Below are 21,846 nucleotides of genomic sequence, written 5' to 3'. Positions count from 1 at the left end.
AGGTAGCGTATAAAAATAGGCCGATCAAAGAAAACAGTACCGATCGGTCAAAGACAAAAGCAATCAAAAAGTAAAACAGAAAAAACACAGAAAAGAAACAACGAGATCAAACCCGATCAAATCTGAAAATCGCAAGTGGTAGAACAGAAACAGAACAAGTTCACAGTAGAGAACAAAAAGTCATGAAAAAAGCGTCCCATAAGTAAAAGGAAAAAACACCAAAGGATATCACACAACCAATAAAATGTAATAAAAACAAAGAAAATTCCATCAAACATATGATGTGGAAAAACAGAATGTCATGATATCATTTTGTAGACTGCAGGTCTATGCTGCAGGTTTGGACTTGACCAATTTGCCGGTTTAGTGTCTGCTGTTACTCGAACTAGCAATAAGATCGTTAAAGGACATTTTTTGGCCCGTAGGATGCTGCGCGTGCGGGATGTTCTGATACGGAGAATGCGGTGGCACTGGCGCAAAGTGCTGGTAACCGTACGGAGGAACCACCGGGTAAGCCTGGACAGGCATCATTGGAGGTGGTGCGTAAGGAGTGTAATTGGCATAGGCCGGGTGCATATGTAATGGCATGTTGGCGTACGCCATTGGGGAAGAGACTACCCCAGGGTGTACTGAATGTGGGAGGTTTTGTGGAGCGTTCCCGCTGGATAAAAGAGCGGCAACGGGGCTGGCGTCGCTACCGGAAACCTTCTTAAACGAGGGCTTCGGTAAATCAAGGGCTGCAGGAGACACGTGGAAGGATGACCCGGCATACTTCCCCATGTCTTCAACAGCAACGGCCACCAGGGGTTTAGAATTTCCCTTGGACTTTGCCAGAATCTTCTCAGAAGGACCGTTGTTTCCGAAATCAACCTTCTGGCCGTTTGGCAATAACTGGGTCTCAACTCTCTTTGGACTGTTTCCGCCCTGGTTCTTAGGAAAGGTGGCGCGGTTCTTCAACTCCTTCTTGGTCGTGCTAGCGACGTTTGGTTTCTCGCTGTTAAGCAAGACGGCATCAGAGATGACATTAGGGTTAGTCGACATACGTTTAGGCTTTGTTGTGGCGCCTGAGCCTCCAAAGTTAGGAGCGCTCCCATCTGGCAAAGTCTGCTCTTGGGCCTTGTATGCTTTTGGGGGGTTAGCGGACGAATCTTTCTGGCTGCTCTTGGCGGCTCTATCCTTGGAGGATCTTGACGTCTTTTTGGAAGATTGAGACCCGGGGGCCTTCTCCTTGGGAGATGAAGTTTGACCACTCACCACCTTCTCTCTTGTACTCACGGCTACCTTATTGCTTCTTTGTATAGCAGTCTTGGACTGTTTACCGTTGGTGTCCGGTGCCGGAGAGGACTTCTTCGAGGATCGGTTCGATCTCGGTGACGTATTGTTCTTTGGCTGGGGGGTTTCGGACATGGCAAAGCAGTATATAAGTTATTGAGGAAGGCAATTATTGTAGACAGCAAAAATAAAGGTATTCCGGGGGGTATCAATAAATGGCTAAGGTAACAAGATATTGGCCTCTGTTCAGGTAAAGTTTATAAGAACTGACGGGTATATTTGGTTCGGTTGTAGATAAGTAAGGGACGTTATGTTTAGTAGGCGACACCAGGTAATGTTCGTTTCTTTTGTGTTGGAGGTAGATGTCAGAGGCGCAGATAGGCTCGTTTTTCAAGAGACAATTACCCGGACATGCTTAGGTAATCTATACTATCGAGACACCTGTGGAGGTCGAATACGCTATCACTATGCAGGCTCATAAAAATTCTGTGCGTTTGCTGCTCTTGCCTATCTGATCCAAGCTAAAGCATAATAGACTTGGGCTAAAACGTGGTGCCTCAAATAGCCAATACTGTAATTTGGTGGTTAGCAGTGAAAGGTCTAAACTCCCTTCTACATGTAAGCTATGGCAATCAATCTATTATATAATACCGATTGGACTAGAAGACCACACTTTAACAGCATTCGGTAAAAAGAAACCAAAAGGAGAAAACGAAAAAATTGATCTCGGCTTAATATGAAATAGGAAATCTGCATGGCTAAACAGACACGACTTCTTGGGCCCTCAAGTTCTTGAATCTCTTCTTGCTGCCGGAATGAGCAGAAAACTTCTTGTAGACTCTTGCAAGCTGTTTGTATAAGTAGGCATCGCAGAACAACATCACCCCCAAATTACCGACCCAGGTGACGGTGACCAAAAGCTTGAACGAATGCGAGATCGAGGTCAAATCTAATAGTTGGCCCAACCACGATTCCGGATCAAGCAACATAATCATCGTAGATATGAGGATTGCCACAATAACGTTCAAAATGAAGGGGATGTTCTTGGAGACTGGTTGGCGGTATGGCGGACCCGTAGTCAACACCAACGCCACCAAAATATACTGGTAGTTAGAAAAGTCGAACAAAACGGTGTTGTCAGAAGACTGAACGGCGTCGTCGTCGCCGGGAATTGGGTGAATGTACCAAGGCTGCTTCTGTACGTATCTCCAGAGCGAAATCTGGAAAACTAGAATCACGACAATGTTGCACAACATTGGAATCAAAATCTTTGGCGACACCAAGTTAGCCGTCGGTCTCTTGACACATAGCCTTGGGAATGGCTTGGACCAAGCCATAAAGATGGCAATCGGTAAGATCAAAAACAAGTCAATGTACAAAAACTGGAAATCACCAAGGTTGGATCCTCGCATGTAGAGAATCGTAATGGTCATGAACTGAATGGCAGAATACAACGACATGTACTGGAAGCACGAAAAAGATGTGACCAAAGCTGACCTACCCTCCTTGATAACATCCAACACACAAGAGATTTCAAACACACGAGAGGTAAACGGCGCGGCGATAGAAGCTTCAGCCTCGGATAATGAGATACCAACATCGGCTGCCTTCAACGCACCACAATCGTTAGCACCGTCACCGCAGAACCCGACAGTATAGTCAAGCTTCTGCAACCTTTCAACCAACTCATGCTTTTCGTCAGGCGACATTCTGGCAAAAATGTTACTCTTCATAAGCATGCCTTCAGAAACACCCTGTTCATTCAACTCGGTCAAGATGTAACGGAAAACATCGCCAGTGACGGCAAGCTTGTAGTCCTTAACTGGTTGCAAAGGAGTCAAGGTGATGGGGTCAAGATGAGCGTCTGCATCGTCCACGTCTTCCCATACGAGATTGGTGCGATTTTCAGATTGCACCCAGGAAGGAACAAACACCTTCACGTCGGGTGGAACTAAGCCACATTCACGTCCAACGCTGATGGCCGTCAAAATGTTGTCACCGGTGCACATGACGGTTCTCAACTGCGCCTGTCTCAATTCCGCCAACGTGCCCTTGGTCGAAGCTTTCAACTTGTTTTCAAACACAATAAACCCCAAGAAATCCAACTGGGATTCAGCGTCATCTCTGTCGACTGAAACCTGCTTGACCAGCTTACCAGCACAGGCAATCACTCTGTAACCGTTGTGGGTATAGAAGCGCAACAATTCCTGGAAATTTGATGGAAGCGTCTCGGGGTTACAGATATCTACCATAACCTCAGGGGCGCCCTTCACATACACCAGCATCTCGCCAGAGGCGACTGACTGCACCACAACAGACATCCTTCTCAACTGAGACACAAACTCGAATGACTTCACCGTGACGAACCCCTGGGACTTCTGGAGCATTGGGTACGCAATCGGGAAATCCTGGGGCCCGGCGTCCGGAAGCTGGTAGTCCTCGTCGTAAGACCACTCGGTGAAGTCAAACATCTTGTAATCCAACGGATCCCCGACCAACTCCTCGTCGATAACTCGCAAGGTGTGGCAGGTGGCCATACAAGCTAAGAGCTTGGACCCATTGTTCGAGTCGTGGATGGAGTCTCTCTCCAATGGCAACACACCGACTGTACAAACCAACTCGTTGAAAATATACTCCCTTCTGTCCTTCGCATTGGTGGCCAAATGGACCCCCAACACATCCAAGCCGTCCTCAGTCAACGTCCCGGTCTTGTCAAAGCAGAGAACGTCAACTTTCCCGCCGATGTTCACCCTGGTGGGGGCGATGCAGTAGATCTGGGCCTTCTTCAATCTTGCCAAGGCAAAAGAAGTTCCAATGGTGAGTGTGGCTGGCAACGCCGGTGGAACGACAATGGTTATGATGTCAAGGGCACGTAAGATCATAGTTCGATAGGACACGCCCAATCTGATAAAGTTAATCGTGGAAATCACAAACCCAATGGCAGCGATGCAGGACATAAAGCCGATGTACTTGAACGAGTCCCGGTAAAATTTGAACCCAGTTGGCTTTGGGAACAACATGGATCTGATCAAAGATCCCTTGGTGGTGCTGAACCCGGTTTTCACCACCAAAGCGGTGACCGGCTCATCGTTCATTCTCTTGATCTTCAAGATCTTGGTTCCGTTGAAAAGGAAGGATCTCAGCAAAGCGTTGGAGCTGAAGTTCTCAGACAACTGCGATAAGGACTCCTCCGTCGCGTAAAATTTGGACACCGGGGCAGATTCACCGGTCAACATGGATTCGTTCACCACGCAATCACCGCTGAGCAAGACGGAGTCGCAGGGCAAGGTAGCCAAGGAGGGATCTATTTCGTAGACGTCGCCCGGAACCAAGTCGGTAGACTCAATCTGCTTCCAGAAATCGTTTCTTCTAACCCTGATTTCGCATATGTTTTTGGACATGGTCTGCATCTTCTTCATCGACGACTTGGTTTCAACTAGCGTCTGGACAACAGACACCATAGAAATAATGAAGATACAGGATGCATAGTAGTAGTAGTTGTCCATGAGCCACAAGAAGATGGAGAACACCTGGAACATGTAGAAGGGGTGCAACACCTCGTCCACCAACAACTGGAGAGAGGACTTCTCCCTGATGTTAATGTTGTTTCCGCTAAAGATCTCCAACCGTTCGCGATGGGTCTCCTTGGACAACCCTACCTTCAACGCCTCAAAATCCATCCAGCTGGGGTCGTGCCACGTGGAATTGGTCTTGAAGATGTCCTCCATAGGCGAGTAGAAGAACTTGAGGTATCTGTACTCGAAAGTGAGTAAAAACGGAACAACGGGGTCCTTCTCGCTCTCAAGCTGCGGAGAAGTCTCATCGTCGGCCCTTTCGTTGGATAACGGCAAGAAACTGGACAACCGCTTGTCGTACCATGCCTTTTCAACGTCCAACACGCTCAATTCCCCAAACTCGTTCTCGATCACCACCCAGTCAGCGTTCCCAAGCGGAACCCGCACACCCTTCATGTTGATTCGTGAGCGGGGAAACCATCGCAAAACAAGGTAGCCTAAGCCGAAGGTGAGCCAGCACACCAAATAGTAGACAGCGGTCTTCTGCCATGTGGTTCGGTAGCCGGCGATCCCAATCACCAAGTCCTCCTCGGCGATGTAGTACCGCTGGTGGTGTAATGTTGCCTTCTGGTACCCCTGGAATACGTGCAGGGAATCCTTTCTGTAGCGGTTGCGGACGTTGGAGCTGCTCTCGTCGCTCAAGTAGGACTTGTCCGACGCATTGTCAGCGCTGCCACTGACACCCATAAGGCGGATGTCGTCCGATAAGTTAGAGGCAGATCTCTCTCTATAGCCCATCCGCGGGGAGTTATCTGTCAGCCCGTAGTTAAACTCTTCCACGACCGAGTGGGCGTCGCCGCGATCATTTGAGTATTCCCAGTTAGTGTCGTAGTCAATAGGGTTTTCGGGGTCTTCGAGGGTGGACCCGAACCCTGGCGCGTTTTCAATCTCATCTACGGTAAAGAACTTGAAGCCAGCCTTGTCTTGGGAGTGAGCAGTCCCGTTAGTAGTGACGCGGCGGAGCAAGGAGCGTTCGTCGTCGTCTTCGGGGTAGGGCTCAACCGATTCTATGGAGCTGCGGCGGAGATTGTGGGCTTGGTGAAACGAAGAGATGGAGGAGGGAATGACTTCAGACGCTGCCCCGGAAAACATTTCGTAATTGTTTTCATCGAGCAAGTTGGAGATCGACGTATCTACAGAGGCCATGGAGTTTCTGTGTCTCAAGGACAGACTGCCCCTGCCATCCATCGACGGGCGGTTGCTCACAGTGGAATGTTTGCGTGACGATGGCATGATGAGCTGATGGCCAAGAAGAAGGTACGCTACGGAAGGAGGGTGAAAAAAAGTACAAGCATTAGTAGAAAAATATTCGCAATAGACGCGCGAAAGATAAGCCTCTGCGGAAATGCACGCAAGGTTATCACCAAGTTATAGATAACGATACAAGCTGATACATAAACAGCTTGTGATAGATCCAGTTGGATCTATATGTGTGCGTATAAAGTAAACCGTATACATAATCTATAAACTAAGCTTCTCGTCTATGCCAGCGCTTTTTCTTTTGGTTTAAGTGCGTATATATTTAGCACGTATACAACTTAGATTAAAGCCCTGAAAATTAGTACATTTTATATATCTATGTAGTATTACCTTTGGTGCTGTATAGCTAATGTATACACATGTTATTAATCGACCCTAGCTGCAAAGCCTTCGACTTCGTGATAGCATTTATTATAATTTCTAATTGTAACACGAAAAGTGGGTGCATATAGTGCCGACTGCAGCTGCAATCCACAGACTGAATCAGTCGCTTCCGAGTATCCCAACTTGAGCTTGAAGAATTATTTAAATCTTCTTTGGTCTGGTGCTTCTGACGTAGTCAATCCCCCTCAAAATCCTGACACTACCCTGATACAACTCTTCCTTGAAGTAGAACAAAAAGGCGGCACTCAAAATGGACTGGGTCAACTTCACTCGGATACCGTTGTAGAATCCGGAGACACCTTCATTCTTCACGATATCTTTCACCATGGCCGAGATGCTCGTCAGCTTCTGGACCTCACCGGCTTCGGTGGTGCTCTTGGTGGCAAGATGCATTCTCGCCTTTAAGGTGATGTATGGGTAAGTTACAGACGTGGCAACCAACTTCCCCAAAGCACCGATGAAGAAGGCATTCAAAGGCGTGATGCTTTTCTTTTTGGATCTCTTCAAGAGGAAGTTCTTTAACTGCTCAAAGATGGTGTACTGGATGATTGGATTCAACACGAGCACGAGGGCTGGCAACACACCATTGAACAAGGCCCCAACACCGTCGGTCTTGACGATGTTGATGAGCGTTTTGATGGTGCCGTTCTGGGTCTTGGATACGGTCATACGGGTGTTGGCTACCCAGATCGGGTTTGTCGAGACCGAAGTGATGCTCCCGGCAATCGCCCCAGCAAGCATGGACTGAGCTGTACTCAACCCACGCGACGCCCTATCCTTCTCCAAGTTTGACTTCACGAAGCTCTTGGACGTGTACTCATAGAAGTAATAGTAGATGAAGTTGGTCAAGGCGATACCGTAAATGGCGCTCTCCAACCCGGCGTACAAGCCAGTGACCCCTTCTTGCTTCAAGGTCTTGACCACATTCTGGAAGAAACTGGTCTTGGCAAGCTTGGACAACTGTTGCTGGTACTCCTCCTTGGTGAGCTTCTGTGCCTCGGTGTCGTTGGTCTTCTTGGTGGCCGTGGTCTGGGCCTTTGTGGACAATGTGACTAACGGATAGGTCACGATCATAGACAAGGCACCACCACCGGCGCCGGCAAGGGCGTGAGCGACATTATCGTTGGAAGACATCTTTTGTATGAGCGTGTGTAAACGGGCGTTAATCTGGGGTAATAGCAGAAATAAAGATATTATATGGGGAAGTGGGATTCGCTTTTCACGTTTTGTTTCGGTTGTGACAGTGTTTTGTTAGTGGCCCAGTCTATTTGGGCGGCTAATCTTAAGGTTTATCCGCCACGGACTTGCCGTACTAAAGCACGAAGCATCTCCTCCCGCATGCGCTCTGGGGGAAGGGACATGTGACGAGAAAACGCACGAAAGAGGGGGTAAGCTATCCACGCCGCGGGACGCGGCTGACATCCCCACGGATTTTGGTGGCACCCTACATCTAGTCCCGCCTGTCCGAAACACGCTCCTGGTGTCGGGTGTAATTCGGGTAGGCGGGAGCATCTAACGGTGTCATCCGCCACTATTTCAATAAGGCGCCGTGCATAATAGGCAGTGTCACTGGGAAATCTCTACTAAGCGCGGTGCGGGCCCTCGGCAGTCCGCAACAAACCTACGTGTATGAGTGTTCGCAATTGAGATTCAGGTTGGTTCATATTCCAACGTAGTTTTTGGATATTCTTTAGAAGGAAGGTGAGATGAATTTCTCTCCAAAGATTCAACTAGTTAAACCAGCAGTACTGGGCAATGGGTTCCTGAAAAGTCGTTCTTATACCATTGTGGAAAACATGATTGCGTTATCAGTCCAATCGTAGAACTCCTTAGAGATCCAAAAGTATATCCGAAAACTGAGAAGGAAAAAAAAAAAACGATAACCTATGTTACCCGTTTTCTATGATTGAATCCCTGAAAATTTATACCAATCGTTGACGAAAAGGTTAGACACAACTGGCTTGCGAATAACCCCGCACCATGCCAGACTCTGCAACCCAGGAGATCATCCTCGGGTCCTTCGCCGGCTCTTTGGGGAAGCTCATCGAATACCCGTTTGATACCATTAAAGTCAAATTGCAATCTAAGCAATACTCCAATACGCTATTATGCTTCAAACTTACATGGAAACTGGAGGGCCTCATCGGTTTCTACCGAGGCTTAACGCCGCCATTGTTGGGAGCTTCGTTGGAGAATGCATGTTTGTTCTACGTATACAATGCTGTGCAAGACGCGTTGAAAAAACATATATATGTCATGAATCCTTCCGTTGATTTTCAGGACCAGGAACAGTATGAGGTCCCCCTCCTGGGAAAAATGGTCGCTGGTGCCACATCAGGCGTGTGTGCCTCTTTCATTTTAACGCCTGTGGAATTGATCAAATGCAATATGCAAGTATTGGTTTCCCTGCTGACCGCGGCTTCCCAGTACAAACCTAATATTTTCAAGGTGATCAAGGATGTGTATAGGCGCGAGGGTATCGCTGGCTATTGGAGGGGACAGTTCCCCACCCTTTTAAGAGAAATGGGGGGAACTGCGATCTGGTTCGGATCATATGAGATGGTGTCCGGAAGCTTTCGGAGGTATCGTAGCCAACAAGTAGAGAGAACTTCTTCTTCTACGCCTGTCTTCGATTTGCTTGTCAGTGGGGCATCCGCTGGTGTGGGTTACAACGTATGTTTATACCCGGTTGACACGATCAAGTCTAACATGCAAATCAATAAGGGTGACAAGGGCAATGCGACCATGAAAGGTACAATTAGACAAATTTACCAAGAGTCTGGGGTTCGAGGTTTCTACAGAGGTTTGGGTATCACCGTCGTTAGGTGCATACCAGCCAATGCGGTGATCTTCTTCACATACAATAAGTGCAAGGAAGCGTGGTTTGGCCGTTCATGAAATCCAGAGCACAGATAAGGGCTCCCCCTTTGGTTGGGATTTCTCGCATAGGCTTGGTGATATTGAAGCTAATGGATATAATAGATTTTTTGATAGAGTGGATACTTAGTAGCAGTGTCATGTGCATCCAAGCCGGCATTTAATAGATATCCCCCAAGGTGCATGCGTCATGTCGTAGCAAATTCATTCATTGAAGGTTGGGAGCAGGGTAAAATCGAAGAGAAAATATTCATATATACAAGAATCTCATGGAAATGGAGCATCTCTTCCGATTCTGCCGGGGCTTATTCATCCTTGTCCTCATAAGTCTTACCGAACCAAGAATTGGTCAATCTGTCACCTCTCTTTCGACTCATGTAGCTAATACCGCTGCCTTCGTAGGCAGACTTTCTATCATACTGGTCAGATGGAAGAGGAAAGCCTGGCTTAACCTTGGAAGAATCAAAGGCAGGCTCAGTCTGGGCCTCCTCGCCATTTTCGTCTAAACGAAGCTGCTGAGGCTTGTAGTTAGCCACTCGACGATCCTTGACAACGGACTTAGTAAACGCGATGGAACCAATAAAGCAAACAACGATGAAACCAAAAAGTTTTCTAAAAAAGACGTTAGTTTTGCGCTGGGCAACGGGGTTCGCTATTAGCCGTGGTCAAGGCTCCGATACGTACAATTGCTTTGGACCAACATCAGATGGGAGCATGCCCAAACCGGACTTTCTGTAACCATGGTTACCAGACATAATGTATAAGTATTCGCTGAATAAAGGATAAGTTGGTGAACACAGAGATAAGCCTCGGGCAAAGCGACGATAAATGCTTCGGTGAAAGCACTGGTCTGAGGATGTTCACGCCACTAAGGAAATTATCCTGTGTATTGATACCAAAAATCTTAAAACGAGCAAATACTCAGGGCCAACCTAAGCACAGATGCACGCTAATGGGAATAGACCTCGCCTGGTGGGTAGTGCCAAGTAGGCTTACAGTTACTGAAAGGCTTACCAAATGAGTACTAAGTAGACTTACAATGAACATAAGACTCGCCAAGTTGAACCATTAAAATACATTATATTAAAGATACATAATGAGCATCAGAATGAAACCATATACCAAACAGAACTCAGCCTTTATTTAAAAAGACGAGCCGTTAGCCCATTCGGTATACGCTTAGATTAGGAATTTGGAGCGTTTTGAAAATAAGGATATGTTCGGATTAAGTAGAAATATGGATTGGAAAATTCATACTAATACGTTTAATCGAACAAACCGAACCCCATGTCGTCATCAGATTCTTCCTTGGCTTCTTCAACAACTTCCTCGGCGGCGGCGGCACCAGAAGAGGCAGCGGCGGAACCAGAAGAGGCGGCAGCAGCACCACCGGTTGGGACAGAGGCCAACTTGGAGTTACCCTGGGCAATCAACTCAGCGACGGACTTACCTTCGATTTCCTTCAACAACAAAGCCAATCTGGATTCTTCAACTTCGGAACCGACAGTTTCCAACAAGGCCTTGATGTCGGCGGCAGATGGAGAGGCGTTACCACCCTGTTGCAATAATAAGTAAGCGGCTAAGTACTTCATTTTGTTTAATGTATAGAATAATCACGTTTAAGCTGGGGTAATATAGAAAAAGATTTCTTTTTGTATATATTGAGCAGACTATCCTTTGGTAAGAGACTACAAGCAGAATGTTTGGTGGTTACACCAAAAGGAGGTTGGGCACGAGTTTGTATAGGGAAGTGAAAAGCCTGCAAGGTTTCGCCGGCGTAATCCCATACTGGAAAGAATTTCGTCGTGTCGCTAGTGGAAACACTGTATACTACACCTCATCAGATCTTGCAGAAGTGAAAAACTCTGTTAGCATGAAGCAGAAGACAGTCACAAGCCTCCTGCTTGGTAAAATCCCAAAGTGGAAGGTGGCCCAAGCGAAAAACGAGAAAATGGAAATGGAGCCACTGAGGGCGGTATCTCCTGCATCCAGGCCGCTCATAAGAAGACTACGAACGGCGAAAATTTTCACAGTAATATTCTCAGATAGGGTGAGCCGCGCGAGACACACATTCTGTGCGAAAGCGTACAGTTAGGGTAGAGGTAGTATGGCCACCAGAATCATGGGGCCTGCCGACCGGCCCTCCACTATGGCAGAGGTTCGGTGTAGTGAGCGTGGGTACAGAGTGCGGTATCACCAATACTGGCAGACAGGGCGGGCTCAGAGAGACGAAAAAAAAAAAGAACCTACTTGAAATCTAGGCGTAGGCAGATTATACACCCTTCTCGAACATCATCATTAGTATAGCCAATATGTCTGACGCTGCTAGTATGTAATGACACTGTTACAGAATTTATGATGACGACAATTTCAAGAGTTTCAACACCTGAAAACCGAAGCCAGCGCTGAAAATTTTCATCCAACACAGGCCCCTCACGGGAGTGTGGGATGTCCGGTTCACCCCCAAAACTACCCAAAATATCAAGGAGTGGCCGAGTCCGCTAAGAATCGAGTTCAGCGCGCCGATTCAGCGCTGTGTTCCAAAGAAAACATACTCTTGAAATCATCAATCATTATTCATACATTACCAGTTGAATGGATTTACTAACATCTTATAGCCGAATCCAGAAAGAAGAGAATCTTTAAGTCCTTCTCCTTCAGAGGTGTTGACTTGAAGGAATTGGTCACCTTGGAAACCGAGGAATTCACCAAGTTGACCCACGCTAGAGTCAGAAGAAGATTCGGCCGTGGTTTGAACCACAAGCCAATGATCTTGATCAGAAAGTTGAGAGCCGCTAAGTTGGCCCAGCAGCCAAACGAGAAGCCAGCCCTCGTCAAGACCCACTTGAGAAACATGGTTGTTGTTCCAGAGATGATCGGTTCCGTCATCGGTGTTTACAACGGTAAGTCTTTCAACCAGGTTGACATCAGACCAGAGATGGTTGGTCACTACTTGGGTGAATTCTCCATCACTTACACTCCAGTTAGACACGGTAAGGCCGGTAACAACGCTTCCAGATTCATGCCATTGCGTTAAGTTGCGTGATCTAGTTGAAACATGACTTTGGCGACGGTTGCCTGTGCTTCGTCTCCGTTTCATTTCTTGCTGATTAACCCTTAACTCTCAGTGTACGTTTGTGTAATCTATAGTTTCTTTTCCACATCTGCTGATAATAAAACCCCCCCCTTTTATGTACCTTCTCTAGTAATATGCCACATGTAGCTATGATCGGGTGAGGAAATCGGCTCGTGAGCCTCACTGGCCTGAGATTATTGGCTTACTGTGACGACTGTCTTCATACATGAACCCTAGTGTAAGTGGTGATTAACTCCCTAGCAACCACGCTCGCCTTGTTGCCTTTAGATTTTACTGTTGACGGGGTCTTATCACCAATCCTATATATATCTGGTAATACTGAATCATCCGACTATACGAAGGTCTGTCATGTATCGCGCACTATGGCACTTCAACTGTAGCCAATGAGCTACAGAGATGTAAACGTCTAACCCGTTGAGTGCTGCTTCACCTACATGGGCATAATATGAGAAAAGTCTTCAATCACGTCAGATATTCCTCTAGTGTTATATCTGCAGTGGTTGGATATCACAAAGTAAAGAAAATTTACGGAGAAATACAGTATCCGAGGGCCCTATGTCAGAAGGCACTTGGTGAATACTTGCTCAAGCCATATATGCGAACCTCTGATACACGAAAAGCATATCCAAGCTTATGCTTACAGTTACAATTACAGTTAAAATAAGTTTTAAATCAGGATGTGTGATATACCCATATACCATATAAGAAAAGAATATTACATTAAAAAGAAATTTATTCGTCCTTGAACAAAGCATCTCTCTTTTCAGCAACTCTGATGGCTCTTCTTTCTCTGGCAGCCTTGTTTCTCAATCTTCTGGCGTCAGATTCGTCCTTAAGGGCCTTTTCACGGGCAGCCTCGGCCTTGGCCTGGATGATGTGTTCAACCAAAGCACGCTTGTGCTTGAAGGCGTTACCCTTGGCAGACTTGTACAAGTTGTGGTACAAGTGAGAGTCGATCTTACCGGCGGCTCTGTACTTGACCAACAACTTTCTCAAGACACGCAATCTTCTCATCCAAATGACCTGAGCGGACATACGGGCGTCTCTGGTACCCTTTCTCTTACCGAAACCGGTGTGGCGACCAGCACGCTTGGACTCAGCCAAAGCTCTGGCGTGAGATCTAGAGTGGACGGTAACTGGCTTCTTGACGATGGTACCGTTTCTGTACAATCTTCTGATGGCAGCACGGGAGTTAGCCTGGGCCAATTCAGTGGTCTCGTTAGGATCCAACCAGATCTTTCTCTTACCAACACCAACGACAGAGGCGGCGAGTCTTTTTTGAGTACGGAGATTAGCCCTATCTATGTTAGTAAGCTGGTTTTTAACTAGAAACCATTGCCATATATGAAATCCAAGAGAGAGAATAGGATAGAGTACGATTGGAAGGGGCAGAGGGCTTCCATCAAAGATCCTCCTCGGCCCATTGGAGGATCCTGTAGGTTGAAGGTTCGAGTACAGTCAAGCTGTTCCATCTTCCATGTCCTGTTGAGTCGGGTTGTCGATCAGTCGCTCTCGCTGTGCTACTTCGATGGGTGATGGAATTTTCTTCCGGGCAGTCTTGGTATCGTTTCTCCTATTCTCTTCATCGTGGATTTCAATAATGTAATGTCGTGGGTGTGGTGGTTACATACATTTTGAATTTGTTAGTATACCTATCAATTTAACAGAAACCTAGAGAGAGCTTCTCTTTTTTACTAACTTTTTTTTGTTTTAACGACATTCACCTCTCGCAAGCACCGTACCAAAAGGGCAGGATGCCTCGCCCGCCCTACAGTGAGAATCTTTGTCAGAATCTTCGCCCTCCACAGTGCGGTATGGCACACTACCCTTTGCTCCCCTAACAAAGTTAGTACTATGTCCTGCCTATACTAACCTACTGGGCTGGTCGAGCCAGGGCTCCTAGGCGCTGTCGGTGGAAAAAGAGAAAATTTTTCGTATCGCTGTGACTGTTTATCCCTCGCCCGCGAAAATTAGAGTGAAATCTTCCCAACAGTAAGGCGAAAGGGGAAGTCGAGAAAAATGAAAAGCAAATAACTTACATACGTAGGCATCACGTGGTATATCTAGCCCTACTGATATTCACGTGATTATTTCACGTGAATTTCACACGTGACAGAGCTTATATATTTTGACGTCTCTATGGAGTCGGTAATGGGTTGACGTTAGAGAAACTAGGTAGACCAGGTATCCATGTTGTATTAGTTTGTATTTATTGTGGGTTATAGAGAACTACCAGCTTGGACGAGACACCTTCATTCTGCAGTTCGTAGCTGAAGGAATTTTGCTCCCCGTTATTACCCCCCTTCCCACTGAAAGAAATACAAGCGAGAAGAGCATACGACCACTTAATATGGGCCCCTGTGTGGTTATATCTATCTCGAGTCCGTCATCTGTAGCATATTTGAATGAAAGATGCTAGAGTAGTCGATAGCCGGGAAAAATTGACGGTAACCTTTCATACATCTGAGTTACGCAGATGTAGAACTCCAAGAAATGGTTTGCTCCATCCGATGTACATAGCATGGTAATATACAAGGCCTATACCAGCTGTGGAGATAAAACAGTGCACGTTTCTAGCGTAGATGGTTGAATTTCTACCTTGTTGATATTGCGTTAAATGGCTTCTCCACGTTTAGCTGAATGCCCTGATATGGTTTTAGCCCTTAAGGCTCCAACGACCTGCGGCAATATGCAAGTATGTGCGGCTTTTTATTTTTTTCCGCATCAAAGTTTCTTTTTGTATGAAAGATTTTTTTTCCCAATTTTTTCCCCTAGTGAGGGTCGCAGTCAGATAACAGATCCGTATAACAGAGATATAATTAAGCATACACGTTTTAGGCCAGTTTTCCTTACAACCATCACCAACACCTTGCATCCGAAATGGCCAAGTCTTTGAGATCCAAATCCAAGTTGAGAGCGAAGTCTGTCAAGAGAAAGGGCGAATTCCAAGCCGCTGTCGATGACAGACAGAAGAGAATTGTTGCCAGATGTGAAGCCGACTTGAAGAAGCAAAACGAAGAAACTGAAAAGAAAAAGGACGAAGACAAGGACGAAGACAATGTTAAAGATGTCATGGCTGTTGACGAGACCCCAAAGAGCGACAAGCCTGTCTCCACCTCCGGTTGGAGAAAGACCAGACACACTGCGTACAAGCAGAGAAACAACACCAAGAGTAAGAAACACATGAAGTTTGGTAAGGTTAACTACTAAACAGCTCGGATTTCGTTGTTTCCTCTTTCTCTCGATTGGGTATACCCCAACTGCTTGACGTTAATGGCGCACCGGTTGAAGTTAAGTGCCAAAGCGATGCCTTTGCCCCCGCCTGTTATCGTCTTTCTGTACATTATGATATCAGCTCATGCATTTATGTCTGCTGTGACATCGCATTGCGTTTTCCACTGCTCTCATATATCTCTATACTTTCCTGTTGGCCTCTAGTTTTTCTTTGTTATTTCATCTCCATGGGTATTTTTTTTTTATTCTATTCTTCTTTGGTCAAGGCAGTTTTTTCTTCTCCCTTACATTCTCGTTATCTGTGACATTTAAAAAATATTTGCATCATATCTTAGCTGAATTGGTAATTGTATACGGTAATAGGTTTTATAAAACCTAAAGACTTCTGCGCGAAACGCTAAAAGTTTACGTCCAAATTGCTGTCTAGTAGTGGTTCTTGTGATGGATTTATGGTATGAGAAGAATAAGGAAAAGTGATATAGACTTGTACCTTATTTTACTTCTTTGTGTTAGGAATCGCTCAACATTGTACAGGAGTTCGATCAGTCTAGACTCACGGTATGTACTTCCAACTTGGATTCTTCGTACAATACTTGTAAATCAGGGTGAATCAGTTTATTTTACGCAAGGCCTGCAAACTTGAATAAAAAAACATAAACGAGACTCAGGTATACTCGATTCATATATACTGATAAGATTATATGGCAAATACCTGTATCTTGTGAAACATGGTCAAACGGATCAAGTACTGCTAATACTAGCTTATCAAATTCTTAGGTCAGAAAGCCAACGAAGTAATTACTTTTCTTGCTATGTTACTTCATGAAGATTGACTGAAGTCAAAATATATTTGTAAAACTGTCGTAAATTACTTCTCTAGACCAGGAAAATTGGAATGATGCAACTCACATTTCAAACTCCTGGTTAAAATGCGGGGTTGTACTGGAATGAGGAATGTTTTGGAAAATGTAAGCAGGGTTGTTGTATACGATGGGGCCACCATTGAAATGAACGTGGGTAGAGTTGTTAAATGGGTATCCCATGTTATTCTCAAGTCCTAGCCCTATAGATTCGCACTTTGGATACGGTCTGACAAAATGCAGTTTGTCTTGGTGTTGGAGTTGTTCGGATGAGATATACCTCTTATTTGCTTCGCTTTGTAACGGATTCAAAAATTGAGACTGAGAGATACTCCTTCTATGGGTATGCAGAGAGTGGCTTTGGGGGACCTGGCGATAGATACTGTGCGTGTTGTGTGTGCACGACAAGTCCAGAAAATCGGTCAAGGGTCTAGTGAGCTTCCTTATAGAAGAATCACCAGGTAGAACAATCTTTCTACTCAAAGTTTCGGAGTCGGCAGCTCTGGAACATCTCATAAATTCCCACAACATGACAGACCTAATGTTATCCGCGGTTATCGTGCTAGACCGCTCCGTTCTCTCGGTGTCTACGTTGGTGCGGTTTGTGCCAATATTTTGAGAAAGTCCTGAGACCAGACCAAACGAGGAAGACTCTTCAAGCTTAACAGCGGCAGTGGTAGCACTAGTTCTCTGTTCGTGGATTTTTGGTGTTGGGTTGTCTGAGTATATGACCTGTTGGATTGTTATACCCTTAATTGCACAAGTCTTTTTCGAATCATCTTTTTGGCTATCTGGTCCGTTAACTGCATCTAAGAATGATCTCCAGAACTTTTTAGCGAGATACGTTTCAAATTTTGCCAATTTTGAAGTCCCTGACGGGCTCGGTGTGCAATCAAAGGGACTCAATGTCTCGTTGAATCGGCTCACTTCAACTCCATACGAATAGATTATTGTCAAGGAAGACCAACTAATGTCGCTTGATGGAAGATCGTGTAAAGTGAACTTTAGCCGGGAATCGTACTCACCCTGATCGGTATTGGGATTGAAGCTGTCGATAGGTACGTGTAAGTGGACCATATTGTGAATAACTGGGGTCTTGTCTTCATCTATGAGGCAGGAAATCTCAGATAGTTTTGGGAAGCGGTGTTCAAAGCTAGCACCATATTTAATCTTCAATGTTGGATTTACCGGGTAGGAATTCAACTTTGATAAGACATGAGAGCTGGACGGTGAGATGAAGGTTATTTTGAAAAAGGTCACATCCAAGGAAATGGACTCCATTTGTACGGGGTGGTTTAATATCGGTTCCAGTTTGGTGGTGGGGGACTTTCTCCGTAAGTTTTGGTTGTGGAAAACAGTTTGGCCTAAGGATTTTTGGAAGTTGATGGTGGAGAAGATCTCTTCAAATTTTTCGTTATTTTTTGCCAAATCTTGTGGTCTGGGTCCCTTTTCGATCAACTCGATGATTTCGGTATCTTTGTCCATGTTCTTGATCACCTGGATATGGGAAGACACTTGCTTCCGGGTCCTCAACTTTCCAGTTTTCAAAACAATGTAGTCGGAAATCAATTCATTTCTACCACATGACTTCCCCCCGGATACCTTGATCTTGTTTAATCCATTCTTAGGAATAATCTCCAACGCTTCCTCGAAAGCCTTCTCCACCTCACTACCCCAGACCTCCTCTTCCTCTTCTTCGGCAGCATCCTTTTCAAACTTCTCGGTGTTTCTTTTAGGTTTATTTCTGAGTCCTTTTGTCCCAGTAGGAGAATCGTCCATGTCTGGCGCATTTCCGCCCGCCTGCTCTGTCTCGTTGAATTCCTGCGACGTGGGTCTAGAGTGGAAGTAACGATTTCTGGATGAAGTGGTTGGAGAGATGGCTCCCAAGACATGACGAGTGGGCGTCTTTGTATAACCATGTAAACCTAATGCATCGTAATCGAAAATAGGTATCAGATCTCTGGAATAGCTACCAATGATGGGCATCGACTTGCGAACTCGCTTATTGGTGTTGTGAACTTGGTACACCTGTTTCCCGTTACTATCAATTGCGATATCGACAATCACCGGTAAACGCCTCTTAGACGTCGGTGGGTGTATGTCCAACAAAGGGGGTGACGTTGTCTCCACGGATGTATACACCGTAGTAGAGGTTTTTGTAGACATACTTTCTGGACAAGAAATTATGGGGAGGTAAGCGAAGCAGTGTGACGGATCACAGATATAGGGTACAGAAGAGTGGTATCCCTACGGCTATACCCGATGATAAAAAAATGATGGAATATGTTCTAATTTATGTGAAAATGATCAAATAGAGTGCATTGTGTTACAATACGCGTCAAGAAACAGAGCAAACACGTACAGATCTGGAGAACTCACACAAAGTCTATCCTTCTAAGTATTTACGTAAGCGCTTTATCTCTGAAATAGAAACGTACAGTGCGTGGCATATACATGTGTAGCGCAACCTTGGTTATTGTTTAAACCATAGAAATGCCAGGCACTCGATACCTCTAAGCCCAGGCGTGGCTAAACTATAGGCCTTGCTCGCTTCTTGCATATGGGCGTCTTCTAGAAAGGGTATGCAGTCAGTCATTCCCTGCAGCCAGCACCCGTCTACATACAAAAGATTCTCGGTTCACGAGTCGGGTTATAGTGTCAGTGACCGCACTTCGGTACCACGGGAAAGGGAGTTAGACCTAAAAGAAGTGACACTCAGAGTTGAATTTTTCGGAATAAAAAGTATTCCCCGGTGGATGATTGAGAGTACGTCTCAGTTCTTGTTGGGCGGATGGTAGGCTGCTCGAGAGCTCTCACAGACGATTAAAACTCTTCTTAGTAACCGTCGTTTTAATTTATTTATTTATTTGGTATTGGATAGTTGGTTGCGATATAATTCGAAGATCGGGTCAATGCAGCGTGCATCGCGATGCATGCATGTGTCGTAAATTTTAACGCTAGTAACTTAGTATAATAAATAGGCATCCTCTGAATCAGAACGCTTAGAGAGAGTTTGGATCGGAAGCCTAGAACTCGGTTTATAACTCCTGTTTCATGATCGTCGCAGATGCATTACGTCTCCGCCTCAGAACTACCATACATACTCTCCCTTCATGGCTCAGTCTACCAGTTTAAATCTGATTGTTCGTGAACGTAGTATCACTAAAATAAGAATTATTCTTTTTGCCAACGACACAAGCTTCTAACCCGAAATCTTCAATCATATTTTTGCAACGAGCTAGCCCCAACTTCTGGAAGAACTCTAGACAAGTGTTCGAGTAAGGGTCATTGAGTCATGGATTCCATGTCAGGGGCCTTGATTAGTCCACGGGCCAGAACGGTACTAGACACATGACCCATCCTACATAAAACTATTTATACATTTAATGGCAAATGGTACCTTGCAGAAAAACTGACACGATCTGGAGAATCGTTCTATTGAGGGATATACCTACTCCTATAGAGCTGAAACGCTCTCACAATAGGAGCCATCGTCTGTAGTTGGGTGGGCCCCATGCACCTTCATGCAGGTTCATATGTATGCATCACTCTAGTTCCTACTTAGTTACCTATTCCTCTAAAATTATCACTTACACGGGGTGTGATAGTATCCTACGTATAAAAACCACAGCCTGTGTCTTTTAGTACTACTCATCAAGTTTAGTAGCTACGCCACATCGGTGCGGAAACCCTGTTTAGCCACTTGCTCTATCTGTATGGCCGCTAGCATTGACTGGAAGAGAAGGTGGCTTATTTTTGTATGTGAATCATCATAGCATTTTTATATCCTTTCTCTCTCTTTTTGTTATTCTCTAGCCTTATTTTTACGTATTTAATCTGGTTTGCCTGTTGTGGTTATCATCAGGTCAAACCCCCCGTCTAATTTTCATTTTAAGTTAGAGCTCAGGAATGACGACACACATTTCACCAGGGCCGTCGTCCCAGAGCCTTGTCCGTATGACGACGAAACTGGCTAAAACATATAAACCGTATTATCTACGACGATTGTTTAAGTGTGAGGTGAGACATGATTCTAGCAGGATCGTGTGTACCATCGGGACCAACCGCTTTTAAAGCGGACCTAGGTTTTAAAAATCCTACATGGTAAAACCGATGTAGTAAGGTTGAAGCCTCTTGTTCATACATAATCACGTCTCATATTTATAGGTAATACAGTAGACAAGCTCAATACTTGAATAAATTATGATGAGCAAAGTAATTTCACCCTCATGCGATAACGGTCGGTAATATGCCTCTTGCCTGTTTAACGCTGAAATGCATGCATGCTAAACGCCCGGCTTGCCTCCCTGGCACCTGCCTCAATTTTGACGTGCTCTCATCGGCTAAAAACTAGCTGCACTGCACCAAAAATTTTAGGTGTACATACAATGTATTGAATTGTCGGTGTACTTATGTATATTCTAATCAATAAAATTAATGAAAGTTTACAGAAATATACATATATTCTGATATTTATCAGAATTAGAATATATATTCTAAGACATAAATTGTTCTTCAGTCCTAGAAAGATATATCTATATATTTTAGCTTTGCGGATATATATTTCTACATATTTCCATATATTTCAGTCAAATGTATTTCATTTAGCTTTTCCTAGTTAATTAATTTTTAGAGAAAATATTTTTTCCTTACATCTACGCATATGTAAATACACATCTTCATAATGTAGCCAATGTATATTAAATATATATAAATAAACCCTAGATTTATCCAGTTCTGTTATTGTATAAGACCGCACTTATTAATGATTTATACAGTACAAATATAGAATCCGTCATCAAGAATATGGTTAACACGCGCGCTTTGACGCCAAGGGTTTCGCACTGACACTTTCGGTAGAGGTTTCAGCGATGTATGCGCAGTATCGCCTGAAGCCGCACGTTTCGATGCATTCTGTGTACCCATAATGCATCTCCCTTTCATATTGGCGGCGGGAAATTCATATTTGAATCAATACACATATCGGATATATCAGCTTTTATTCTTATAGGAAGTGGATCATGGCGGAAATTCAAACTGATAGCACCGAAACAAGATACACTTCTGAGTATTTGTCGAGACGTGAGCGCATCTGCGTTCTTCCAAGTATTATATTTTGATCGTTTCGCATCTTTCACGCGTGACCGAATAGAGACTGAAACCAATACCGAAAAACGAAATTGGGTGAATATTTAAGCTCATACGCGAATGATACACATGTATGATTAAACTGTGTAGCGTAGGCCTCTCACAGATAATATTTTATATTGTCCAGCACATCTAGCAC

General features: G+C 44.9%; 10 protein-coding genes across 10 annotated transcripts; 2 read left to right on the top strand and 8 right to left on the bottom strand.

Moving 5' to 3' along the window:
* Nucleotides 1-113: 113 nt before the first annotated feature.
* BABINDRAFT_162925 (uncharacterized protein) lies at nucleotides 114-1,571 on the bottom strand. The gene has a single exon (XM_019129619.1). The coding sequence runs from the start codon at nucleotides 1,405-1,407 to the stop codon at nucleotides 364-366; it is 1,044 nt and encodes a 347-aa protein (XP_018983598.1). The 5' UTR covers nucleotides 1,408-1,571; the 3' UTR covers nucleotides 114-363.
* Nucleotides 1,572-1,893: 322 nt separating this feature from the next.
* BABINDRAFT_162923 (putative acid anhydride hydrolase) lies at nucleotides 1,894-6,103 on the bottom strand. Its single transcript, XM_019129618.1, has one exon. It carries the CDS (start codon nucleotides 6,078-6,080, stop codon nucleotides 2,031-2,033), a length of 4,050 nt encoding a protein of 1,349 aa, XP_018983597.1. The 5' UTR covers nucleotides 6,081-6,103; the 3' UTR covers nucleotides 1,894-2,030.
* Nucleotides 6,104-6,395: 292 nt separating this feature from the next.
* BABINDRAFT_162922 (uncharacterized protein) lies at nucleotides 6,396-7,766 on the bottom strand. The gene has a single exon (XM_019129617.1). The coding sequence runs from the start codon at nucleotides 7,623-7,625 to the stop codon at nucleotides 6,633-6,635; it is 993 nt and encodes a 330-aa protein (XP_018983596.1). The 5' UTR covers nucleotides 7,626-7,766; the 3' UTR covers nucleotides 6,396-6,632.
* A 705-nt stretch (nucleotides 7,767-8,471) lies between these two features.
* On the top strand, nucleotides 8,472-9,389 carry ARG11 (Arg11p; the record flags this gene model as incomplete). Its single annotated transcript, XM_019130884.1, has 1 exon — nucleotides 8,472-9,389. One exon carries the CDS (start codon nucleotides 8,472-8,474, stop codon nucleotides 9,387-9,389), a length of 918 nt encoding a protein of 305 aa, XP_018983595.1.
* A 284-nt stretch (nucleotides 9,390-9,673) lies between these two features.
* BABINDRAFT_162920 (uncharacterized protein) lies at nucleotides 9,674-10,120 on the bottom strand (the record flags this gene model as incomplete). Its single annotated transcript, XM_019129616.1, has 2 exons — nucleotides 10,053-10,120; nucleotides 9,674-9,980 (listed from the first exon to the last, which is right to left on the bottom strand). Exons 1-2 carry the CDS (start codon nucleotides 10,082-10,084, stop codon nucleotides 9,674-9,676), a joined length of 339 nt encoding a protein of 112 aa, XP_018983594.1. The 5' UTR covers nucleotides 10,085-10,120.
* Nucleotides 10,121-10,499: 379 nt separating this feature from the next.
* RPP2B (ribosomal protein P2) lies at nucleotides 10,500-11,141 on the bottom strand. Its single transcript, XM_019129615.1, has one exon. The coding sequence runs from the start codon at nucleotides 10,958-10,960 to the stop codon at nucleotides 10,634-10,636; it is 327 nt and encodes a 108-aa protein (XP_018983593.1). The 5' UTR covers nucleotides 10,961-11,141; the 3' UTR covers nucleotides 10,500-10,633.
* Nucleotides 11,142-11,636: 495 nt separating this feature from the next.
* Nucleotides 11,637-12,555, bottom strand: BABINDRAFT_162918 (uncharacterized protein). Its single transcript, XM_019129614.1, has one exon. It carries the CDS (start codon nucleotides 12,466-12,468, stop codon nucleotides 11,953-11,955), a length of 516 nt encoding a protein of 171 aa, XP_018983592.1. The 5' UTR covers nucleotides 12,469-12,555; the 3' UTR covers nucleotides 11,637-11,952.
* A 599-nt stretch (nucleotides 12,556-13,154) lies between these two features.
* RPL19A (60S ribosomal protein eL19) lies at nucleotides 13,155-14,657 on the bottom strand (the record flags this gene model as incomplete). The annotated part of the gene is made up of 2 exons (XM_019131147.1): nucleotides 13,155-13,762; nucleotides 14,647-14,657. 2 exons carry the CDS (start codon nucleotides 14,655-14,657, stop codon nucleotides 13,198-13,200), a joined length of 576 nt encoding a protein of 191 aa, XP_018983591.1. The 3' UTR covers nucleotides 13,155-13,197.
* A 497-nt stretch (nucleotides 14,658-15,154) lies between these two features.
* Nucleotides 15,155-16,022, top strand: BABINDRAFT_14853 (uncharacterized protein; the record flags this gene model as incomplete). The annotated part of the gene is made up of 2 exons (XM_019127205.1): nucleotides 15,155-15,160; nucleotides 15,304-16,022. The coding sequence occupies 2 exons, from the start codon at nucleotides 15,155-15,157 to the stop codon at nucleotides 15,673-15,675; spliced, it is 378 nt and encodes a 125-aa protein (XP_018983590.1). The 3' UTR covers nucleotides 15,676-16,022.
* Nucleotides 16,023-16,604: 582 nt separating this feature from the next.
* Nucleotides 16,605-18,725, bottom strand: TEC1 (transcription factor TEC1; the record flags this gene model as incomplete). Its single annotated transcript, XM_019131036.1, has 1 exon — nucleotides 16,605-18,725. One exon carries the CDS (start codon nucleotides 18,723-18,725, stop codon nucleotides 16,605-16,607), a length of 2,121 nt encoding a protein of 706 aa, XP_018983589.1.
* Between the last annotated feature and the right edge of the window lie 3,121 nt (nucleotides 18,726-21,846).

This window comes from Babjeviella inositovora, assembly GCF_001661335.1.
Source record: "Babjeviella inositovora NRRL Y-12698 unplaced genomic scaffold BABINscaffold_11, whole genome shotgun sequence".
Classification (NCBI taxonomy): domain Eukaryota; kingdom Fungi; phylum Ascomycota; class Pichiomycetes; order Serinales; genus Babjeviella; species Babjeviella inositovora.
The sequence above is the reverse complement of the archived record's forward strand: the minus strand, read 5'-3'. Positions and strand labels throughout refer to the sequence as shown.

Coding starts and splice junctions, on each gene's coding strand:
- RPP2B (XM_019129615.1), bottom strand. CDS start 10,960: ATGAAGTACTTAGCCGCTTACTTATTATTGCAACAGGGTGGTAACGCC.
- BABINDRAFT_162918 (XM_019129614.1), bottom strand. CDS start 12,468: ATGAAACGGAGACGAAGCACAGGCAACCGTCGCCAAAGTCATGTTTCA.
- BABINDRAFT_162922 (XM_019129617.1), bottom strand. CDS start 7,625: ATGTCTTCCAACGATAATGTCGCTCACGCCCTTGCCGGCGCCGGTGGT.
- BABINDRAFT_162925 (XM_019129619.1), bottom strand. CDS start 1,407: ATGTCCGAAACCCCCCAGCCAAAGAACAATACGTCACCGAGATCGAAC.
- BABINDRAFT_162923 (XM_019129618.1), bottom strand. CDS start 6,080: ATGCCATCGTCACGCAAACATTCCACTGTGAGCAACCGCCCGTCGATG.